At 44.6% G+C, this 10004-nt stretch overlaps 1 protein-coding gene across 2 annotated transcripts in view; it reads left to right on the top strand.

The window, feature by feature from the left end:
• nbas (NBAS subunit of NRZ tethering complex) overlaps positions 1-10004 on the top strand; it is a 127942-nt gene that overhangs the window by 31023 nt on the left and 86915 nt on the right. For both annotated transcript variants that reach the window (XM_031870363.1, XM_031870362.1), the window contains exons 20-25: positions 53-157; positions 514-650; positions 3561-3647; positions 4403-4556; positions 8177-8362; positions 9763-9936. In XM_031870363.1, the coding sequence (XP_031726223.1) occupies positions 53-157; positions 514-650; positions 3561-3647; positions 4403-4556; positions 8177-8362; positions 9763-9936 (843 nt within the window). The remainder of the gene's footprint in view (positions 1-52; positions 158-513; positions 651-3560; positions 3648-4402; positions 4557-8176; positions 8363-9762; positions 9937-10004) is intronic.

The raw sequence follows: 10004 nt of genomic DNA, 5'->3' as shown, positions 1-10004 counted from the left end.
CTCTCTCTCTCTCTCTCTCTCTCTCTCTCTCTCTCTCTCTCTCTCTCGACAGGACATTCTTGGCGGTCCTCACGCAGCGGAGCAGAAATATGATGCAGAGTTCTTCAAGAAGTTCCGCAGTCAAAATATCGTTTTATCAGCAAGAAACTACGCCAGGGTAACATAAGGCTATTTTTTTGTGCTAATAGTGCCAATAATCTCACTTAATTTGGTTGTTTTAGCCGTCTGCATCTCCACTGGCATACAATGATATATACTCTCACAGAACAAATGCAACAGTCCTGCAATAAATGCTAACTTTACTCGTCGTGATGGAAGGATTTATTGCAGGATTGTTGGATCAGACTGCATTAGTTTGAGCTAGATCTAACTAATGAACTAGCACCTGTGTGTTTCTTTGTATTTTCTTCCAAAGGGTTTTTTCTTCTCCAGTTGATCACATTAGAATTTGTACAATTTTTAAAATGGATTTCATGAAAGGTTTCAGTTGTTGGATCATTCGTTTGCCTACAGGAGAGCAACGTGCAGGCGCTGGACATCCTGTTCACGTACCACGGCGCCGAGCTCCTCCAGCATCGGCTCGCCATCCTTCACAACTTCCCAGAAACCACCTCTCCACACGAGTACACCATCCTGCTGCCTGAAGCCCGGTGAGACGCACACAAATGCACACACGTGTTATCAAGGTCTACATTAGTTCAAATACTACCTAAAACCGCCGGGACAAACAGACTTAAGAATGAATTGGAGAGGGTGCAATTTAAGTGAGACTTTCCAATTCAATTCAATCCTGTGGAAGTAAAGAAGATGACAAGATATTATGTTGTTCAAATTGCACCCTGTGTTTTTACTGACAAGAGGCTGAGGATTTATCTTTGAATTCCAAAGAAACTACTTCATTCTTGTCTATTCCGATGTACTAATATTGTTAATTTACACTACGGAACAAAAACAATCCATTAAGATGTACTGATGGGGCTGAACATGTATGAAAATACTTACTTTTGATATTAATTAATGCCTAAGGGCAGTTTAAAAAGATCATTTAAGTAACATGTAAACATTATTTAGAAATTAGCCCAACTGAAAAACTCTTTACCCGTGTCTCTTTCCTAATTCCCCTTTTAAAAACAATTCACTTTGCAAACACAGAAGCCGCGGTGTAAAAACACGTACGTTACCTCAGGGGAACGCACCCCCTCTGATGTCTGAAAATCAACATTCACACCTTTCTGGAATACACAAGTGGCACGCATCACCACATTTCACATTAGGATCACCTAAATCTGGAATCACACCTCTGTGGCAGCGTTGCACTCGGAGGTCTTTCTCTCTCTCTCTCACCGTCGCACAGCAGGAATCTTTCTTCCAGTACACCGAGTGTACGCACATAGCTTAAGGGCTGAGCTGCAAACAAAGCAATGACATAAAAGGAGAGAGACACTTCTAAATTTACATGAAGACAATATGTTATACTTTAAAATGATACGATACATGTGGCTTTGGTTTTGTTCTAGTTTTTCATTTTTTGCTTTGGGATTGGAGGAGAGGAGAGAGGATATGTGAGACGGAGATGATGGAGGAGCGCTTCATTCCTCACCCCTTTATGGTTCTCTAATAGAGGTGACAGACCGGGTTTACTGATGACTGCAGCCGGACATCCATTTTTGTTTCCTCTAACTTGTCATTTCCATTCTACTCGTCTCCCTCGGCCTTTTCCCGTTCCTCCATTTTCGACTATCCCTCCATTCTCTGTCCCAGTATTTAAGTTATTCATGCCCACGTATACATTTATATAAAGAAACACATGAATACAAGGCCAAAGTCCCCTGGAGCTTAAAAAAGAAACAACATATAAATGTATTGGAATTTTTGTTCTTACGGCTTCAACCCACACACACACACACACACACATGCGCGCACACACGCGCGCAGGACCATCGCGCTCTTTCATTAGCCGTGTGAGTTTGTATGGAGGTCAGGTGGCTGTGGCTCTGCAGTGAGCATCCATCATGGCTCTGCCGCTGTGGGGCAGTTTCCTATTTCCCCCAGCCTGTGAGCACCAACTGCTCCTCCCAACAGCACGTCGCTCCTCCACTGCAGCAGACGGACGCCATCTGTTTGGAGCTCACTCGCTATATACTAAAGTCTTGCGTCACCGAAAAGGGGGAAAATATGTATTCTCCTGTATTATTGATCAGGTCTGCAAATGGGGACGTGCGTGGAAGAATGCAGAACAGTGATATTTAGTTGAAAACTTTGCCCCCGAGCTTGAAACGGATCAGAATAAATAGAAGTAAACCAAAGCACCGGCTCCAGGTTTGCTTTGCGTCTCCGTTTTCCTCCCCGCCGCCCCGCCTCCTCGCCTCTCTCAGGCTGACGTGAAGTAGATCAGGGGAGCGAGCGCAGAATAATTCATTCCCCTCATCGATATCCGAGCTCTCGCACCAATATTTACTCTCCACCCTCTAACCCGGCTGTCTTTAATGAGGAAAGAGGACCAGGGAGTCAGGGAACGACAGGGAGGGGAAAAAAAGAAAGAGGTTCGCTTTCTGGGGGCATTTTAGAGGAAGAACCGAGAGTTCTCGATCTCTGTCGACTCTGCGTTAAAACTCCAATCGGAATGGATTGTTGGTATAAAAAAAAAAAACTTCCCACTTTTGTGCGTTGACATAAATCACACCCGCTACTCGGACACATCCTATGTATTTTCGTGATTGGATAGAATTTATGGTCGTGTTTAAAAAAACTGCAGCAGCGCTCGTGCACTCGGCCTTTAACTGCACCAAAGCTAGAGATGATTTGTAGCTCGCACTATCTCCTTGGGTTTTACAGCCACAGTACATATTTTTCTGTCTCCAGAAAAATAGATAACAAGAAGAAAAGCATTAATCCGAGAATAAGATATAAAACGGCTTCCTTTCACCCCCCCAGTGTCCCAGAATGAGTGCATGCATCCGTGCGTCTGTCTCTAAGTGTCTGAGTCTTGTCAGCACTGACACGCGAGGTTACAGAGTCATTCTTCACTTTGGATGCTTTTCTTGTGTGTTCCCTGTTTATCTTCCTCAGACCTGTCATACTCAAGGAGACCAGGAAGAAGCAAAGCTGAGTTCCAACACGGCATTTAGAAAATAAAAGTCCCGGCTATTTACAACCCAGGCACGACTCCGAAAGTTCTGTGAATTGTTTATTGCTGTGCTTTTGTTTTGTTATTTTCTCACCGGTTCTATCCTTATTATGCTCTGCTGTTTCCATTTCCCATAAGTTGCTAGCTGTCACCAGAGTTTTCCTGTAATTTATGACCATGTTTAGTTTGAGACAGTAAATGTCTTTGCTGATTTACCAGGTGCCATTACAGGTGGGAGGGTAGGTGTGTTTCGTTTTTTTGGACTACTGGCTAGTCATTGTCTTTGTTCTGATATTTGTTCTTGAGCTTTTCCCTAAAACCGACTTTTCTTCCTCTGATTTAGGATCTCTCTCCTCCTCTCTTCTTCTATATCTTGCTGCCTCTTTCCCTCTTTTTGACTTATTGGTCTGTGCTTCTTTTCTTTTGCTCTCAGCATGGATGACGGAGGTGATTTGGTGTTGATTCCGTGGGACGAGAAGAGACACAGAGAGATGGACTGGTGCGAGGCAGAGGAGTGCAGGTAAACGGTCAACATCACTTTAACATTGTCACATCGTCCTCTCTGTGTTTTGAGAAACCAATACTTTGAATCAACTGATAGGATTGTAATATCTCTCCATACGCACGATAACAAAGGCTCTGGGAGCGTAGAATTGTTAAAATTCATGTTCCATACAGGCCAGATGCTTGTGCTGGCGTCATTATGTGAAACAAAACATGACATCCTATTATCTAAATGTGAAACAGAACCATAACAAGCTAATACCAAATCTTCTTGCGCAGCCAATTTACGCCATTTGGTCGCTGCATTTGGGAGGCCACCGTCATTTACAATTTCATTTAGCGAGCTCTTTTTTTATTGCTCTTTTGTGTCGAGTCATAATACCAGTTGGCTATTGTGCTGTGCTTGGCCCGGGATTGCTGGGTGAAAGTTTGATGCTGTGATTGTGTGGTGCCAGCAACGTTTAAGACTGTGTTTGCGACTGCGTTTACGACTTTGTTTACGACGCCCATGCTTCCTTTTTTTTGCCATATTATATCCTCAGTTTTTGCTATTTTTCTCTCTTCTGTTCATCTTTTTTCTCTTCTCCGTTGTCACTGGAACCCGATATCCCCCTGAAAGGATATGGGTCGTGAATTTTTTATTATTAGACCAAAGAGTCATCGCTGTGTTACTATATAATATAGATTTTCCCTTTCCCCCGTTATCTACTGTCTCTACTTTCCTAAAATTCCCTTTCATCTATCTTCACTCTTCCTCCGTGTCTTCCTCAGAGCAATGCTGGACCAGAACTTGTCTGACGATGACGGTTTCCTGTACGAGGGCGCTCCAGAGCGGCTGAGGTTCCGCACGGCCGCGCCGTCCATCGAGCTGCTGACCGACTGGTACCAGAGCAGAGCTAAGGACATCGACTCCTGCTCCAGACAGGTACCAGCACTCAACGTTAATGCAGGTTCCCCGTCGTAGCTAAGAAAAAAAATAAAAAATACAAAAAAATAAGCAGGGACTGTATTTCTACAGATTCAAAACATCAGACTTCTGTTTGCCACAAAGGCGCTTCACTTTCGGAGGTTCTTGGCCACTTACCATTAAGGTGACACATTTCCACGCCCTGCTGAGGTTCCTTTGCAGGTTCCATCTTCTTGATTTGAACTTGCAGCGCAACAGCAGCTTAAAGGAATTATTAGACATCTGGCACTTGTGATAATTGCTGTTGTACATTGCCCTCTTACATAATTGGGGCAGAAATATGTGACGAGTTTGGATTCGGGGCTGCAGAAGAGACGTTGCCAGCCCATCAGTCAAGGTCACTTTGATCCTAACTGCAACAGTCATTATCATGTCTGCCATATGGAATTCTAATGAAGAGTTTGCAAAGCTTCTGTCATCTGCGTTCTGTTGCTGCAACTGAAAAATAGGACTTGATGGGACTTGTTTAGTGGAGTAATTGGATGTAACCGCTGGAGCTGCCCACTCTTTCCACCCACCCCATCCACATGGCAGCTCCGTCCCCTCTGTAGCTCCTTCACAGTGATGGATCAAGGTTGTCACAGCGCTCCCTTTTGTCTTTGTGAATGGACCAACTAGGGTGTAGTCATATCTTTCCCCCTCATTTCTCCATTTCATCCTGTTCACTGGGTGTGAGGAGGGCGGAGGAGAAGGGAATTTGGGAGTCCATTGCTCATTTTTTTAAAGACAACGGTGGCAATCGGGCCTTTCATCATCCACTCATAGAGACTGATTGTGTCTCGGTTCATCTCTCAGAATCGCACCAGCTCTCTTTCATTTCCTCACTTGTTCCTTTTTAATTTGACTTCATCTCCTTTTTCCTCTCTCGCACATTACTCCAGGAGCCTCTTGGGAACATCCCAAACTCTCACGCCTCTTGCTTCGCGCTCGCATAGATGCAACAGAGGGAGACGTTGGAGCGGCTCTGCTGCCGTTTGCGGAGTGTTTTTCCCCTCCTCGCTTTTTCCATCTCATTTGTTCTCTCTTGTTTGCGACCCCCGCCCATCCCTCATCTGGCCGTGTTTATGCTTGGAAGAGCGTTTTAATGGAGGAAAATGGGGTTTGATTAAAAGGAGCCACATCAGAGGGAGCTGGAGTGTTTTTAAACCAGCCACAAAGCGACAGGAAGCGAGGCGCTGAATGGGCAGATTGGAGAGAGAGAGACCAAAAGAAAGGGGGGGGAAAAGGAGATAAATGCTGGGCCAATGCGTCATCTTGTGTTATGTTTGAGTGTACAACAAACACAAAAATAGGGGAGGACAGGGCGGCGAGGTAAAAGTGGAAAGCGATCTCATGGAAAGAGCTGTCTGTGGGAAGGAAAATGACCCGTTAAAAGGGGGTGAAAGGGTATAAATAAAGGATATTAAAGACAAGTGTTGTATTGAAACACTGTTGGTAACAAAATGACACAAAATGACAGGGTGGCTCTGTGGAAAGCAGACAGAGACAGGAGACGGAGAAGGCAAAGAGGGCCAGACTCTGAGTTCAAATGGAGGCCAGTCGTGGCGGCTGTTACAGAGATCTTGCAAGAGGTGGGAAGAGCGAGAGGAGGAGAAAATGATGTTTGAAAGAAAGGGCCGATATAGGACGGGCAGGAGAGAGACAAAGAAGGACAAAATTGACGGTCGGTGAAATCTGCCGGGGCTCGGAGAGGGAGACGGCACAGAGAGAGCGAGACAGAGGACGCAAGTTGCGTGTTGTGAGACTGATGAGGGGCGGGCCTGGAGATGAGGTTGTAATTTAAAAAGTGTGATATTTTAACATCTGAACCGTCTGTGGTTAGCTGGGAATCTCTCTCTGGAGAGCAGAGGGAGGGAGAGGGAGGGAGGGAGGGAACGGGGAGGATCTTTACTCACAGTTACATCAATAGACTTCTCTCTCTTGTTGTATCTAATTGCTCAGGCTCTGACTCCAGGTGATTTGGGTTCTCTCGCTCCCTCCCGTGCGTCTGTGCCTTTTTTACAAATGAAAGCGTGCAATTATTTATTCAGCAAGAAATGTGTTGAGATGAGCCGAAGATGACAAGGCTGCAGACCACGCGCGCACACGTGTGTATGTGCTCGTGCACAAGCAAGCTGCTGCTCTAACCGCTGTGCTAAAGGGCTTCCCTTCTCTAAAAGGTGGAGAGAAAGCAATCATCACTACAGGGCCCAGCGGCATCTGCTATTGATTGGCTAGCATCCACAGGTGGCTCGGCATCGATTGGCCGGCCAGCGTATAGGTGGTCGGATATCGACCGGCTGCTCTTCTGGATGGAATATTATCGACCGCAGTAGCAGGAAGCCCAAATCCTCCCCGTTTTGCTGTCCAAAGACTAATGATTGGATATTAGCAATGACTGACTGGTATTATTTAGTTTCCGATTGGTTGGGATGTTGTTGTTTTTGTTCCCAGTTCAGTGACCTCAGCAACAGTTTTTCAATGACACGGCAACTTGCTCGAAAGCGCATCTTTATTCACCTGCTGCACGCGTGACTTTGACTGGGTTACCTTTGTAACGAGGCGGGAAGATGGATAGCACAAGATACAAGCACCTGTAAAATAGAAATACAGTTTTGGAGTTTTATTTCATCATCCTGCAGGACCGCTCTGAAGATGATAGTTTGTTGAATGTAACATTTGGTCAACAAGGGACCACCAGAGTATTTGACTGAAGACAGACCGAGTACATTTATACAATGGTTGCTCACCTTTTGACTTTTAAAGTAAATACTCAGCACAATAATAAAGACTCTCATTGGGGGTTAGTAGTTACGGAGCTAGAGATAGGCAAGCGGTCAGTCCACCGCTTTGGTCCAGACGGAAAAAGGTGAACAACTATTGGATGAATTGCCATAAAGTTTTGTACAGACATTCATCGTCCCCAGAGGATATTGAAAACCTCAACCGTGTACTCTAAGTAAAACATACTTATTATAAAAATATATATTCCATTTCTGCCAATAGATTCCCCTAACTGTTACACACTGTACCTTCTTTTATTTTAGCGAAATGTCCTTTCTAAATTTGAGCCAGATTTCCAATGTGCCCAGAGGATGAACTACTTTGACGATTCCCAGACATTTAATAATCCACCAGTCTTCATATATCAAGTGCAATATCTCTACAGCGGTACATTTTGGTCCAAACATTCATGTTCCTCAGCCAAATGGATTTCCGTGCCTTTCTGTGTGTTCATTCATGGTCTTTGTAGAACTTTTACGATCCCCTTGACTTTTCATCTAGTGCCACAATCACGTCACAATTTCAATCTATCCAATGAATTGCTTTATCTACCGTACACCAGTTTACTGAACCACTAGCGTTGCAGTCGGCTCTTGCTCGTCACATAAAACCACTCGGCATAACAGTAAGTACATGATAGCATGGTGTTATCTCTTAATAGGTAACAATAACAATGAATAAGATAATGCCACCTGATGAGAAAATAAGGATGTAGATGCTGCACACTAACTGTTTACACGGAGCTTTTTTGTCAAGTTGCTTTTATTTTTCCTCCCCTCCTCCCTTACGTTTTTGCATGTCTTTGTCTCGATCAGGTGGACTGCGCACTGTCGCTGGTGCGTCTGGCGAAGGAGCGCGAGATCCCCGGCCTGGAGCTCCTGTGCGATGACTTGGTCACCATGGAAACACTCGTGTACGAGACGTCATGTGAATTGAGTTTGACACTTAAAGATCTGCAGCAGCTCAGAGACATCGACAAGCTCCACCTGCTCATGAAAAATGTAAGTGGCCTATTTTACATTTTCATTAGAAGGATGATTTATTTTTTTCCCCGTAATTTGTGTCATAAAAGTAATGATTGAAGTCTGATTCAATAGTTTTCACGAGGTTAGACATATTGATGTGGGCATAAGAGATAAAATATAAACTGTCCATCTCTACGCGACCAAAACAGGATGGTCATGGAGAGGTGTCATTATTAGTCTTTTGCATCTTCACATTTATTTTAAACACCTTTCTTCAAAAGTATTTTCACAGTTTTGACCAAACCCCAGCAGTCTCTGCTGACAAACGTATTGCTCTATGTTATATGTGCATTTCCCAACATGCTGCCTCGTCTAGCTCACAGTGTGTGGGTTGTTCACTGTCAGCAAAAAAATAAGAATAAAATGAGAATAATCCATTTCACGTCCCATATTGAAGTAGCTGTAATCCTTTACTGTAGCTTTAAAGAACATGATGTGTACTAATTGAACCTTAAAAAGGCAACAAAACAAATAGAAAACGTACATAATTTCAAAATGTATTTAATAACCATCTCACTGTAAATCAGTTGTTTTAACTTCTGAAGTCCCTGACATTGAACAGTACGCACTCTGCATCCAGCAGCAGCAGCGAGAGAGCTATGAAAACTGGTGTGTAGTAGGTACTACAGTTACAAGTCCCCTTGGAGTACATAATATGAGCTGTCCTCTAAATTGTAGCTGATAACTGCCAGCTTTAGCCTGTGAGGACCACTGCCAGTAGGATCTTCCATACAGGCAGGCAGCCAGCAAATGTTGTTGACTGCGCTAACACATGCTGTTTGACTGGTACTCCCTTTGGGCACTTGTGTGTGTGTGTGTGTGTGTGTGTTTGTGCGCGCGTGTGTGTGACTTGACGCGTGACGTGTGAGTGTTTACCAAATCTGCCTAGATTAAATGTCCCGCGTTGCCTGCGCCTGATGTCTTTCTTTATCGGAGACACGGTGCGGCAAAGCAAAAATGTTTGCGCGTGGGTGTGCAAGTTAGCATTTACCATCTGAATGTTTTATTCGTGTATCCTGAGTCAGAGCTGTCACCAGGTGGGTGCGGGGTCCTGCACGAACTTGACACGCATCTGCATCAAATCACAGCACAACCCACGCGCTGCAGCATTTGCAGTTCAAGTTCAGGTCTAATTGCACAGCACCATTTGATGGAGATGCAGTCTTAGGTACTTTGCACTGTTCATAGATAAATCTACGTATGAACAAGACAATGAAGGAAGAAACGCATAATGGGAACAAGCATCTAACTTCTGGCTAACTTTACACTTGTAATATAGTTATAGCTCACAAGTACAAGCGCAACTAACACTGTTTGCTTGAATGTTGATGATAAAGAGGATCTATTATGTCTATATAATGTCTTTCCGTCAACAGTCCAGCACCGAGCGCTACGTGAAAGACGCCTTCCAGTGGATGGTGCCGTTCCTGCACCGATGTGAGGGGCAGAAAGAGGGCGCTGCTCAGTCTCTGCTCAGAGAGTACCTGGTCAGCCTGGCCCAGCGAGACCTCACCCTGCCTCTCGTCATCTTCCAGCACTCCAAACCTGACGCAAGTATCCCAACGCGCGCGCACACACACACACACACACACACACACACACACACACACACACACAC

This window comes from Anarrhichthys ocellatus, unplaced genomic scaffold (assembly GCF_004355925.1).
Source record: "Anarrhichthys ocellatus isolate YVR2014 unplaced genomic scaffold, GSC_Weel_1.0 scaffold52, whole genome shotgun sequence".
Taxonomy (NCBI): Eukaryota; Metazoa; Chordata; class Actinopteri; order Perciformes; family Anarhichadidae; genus Anarrhichthys; species Anarrhichthys ocellatus.
The sequence above is the reverse complement of the archived record's forward strand: the minus strand, read 5'-3'. Positions and strand labels throughout refer to the sequence as shown.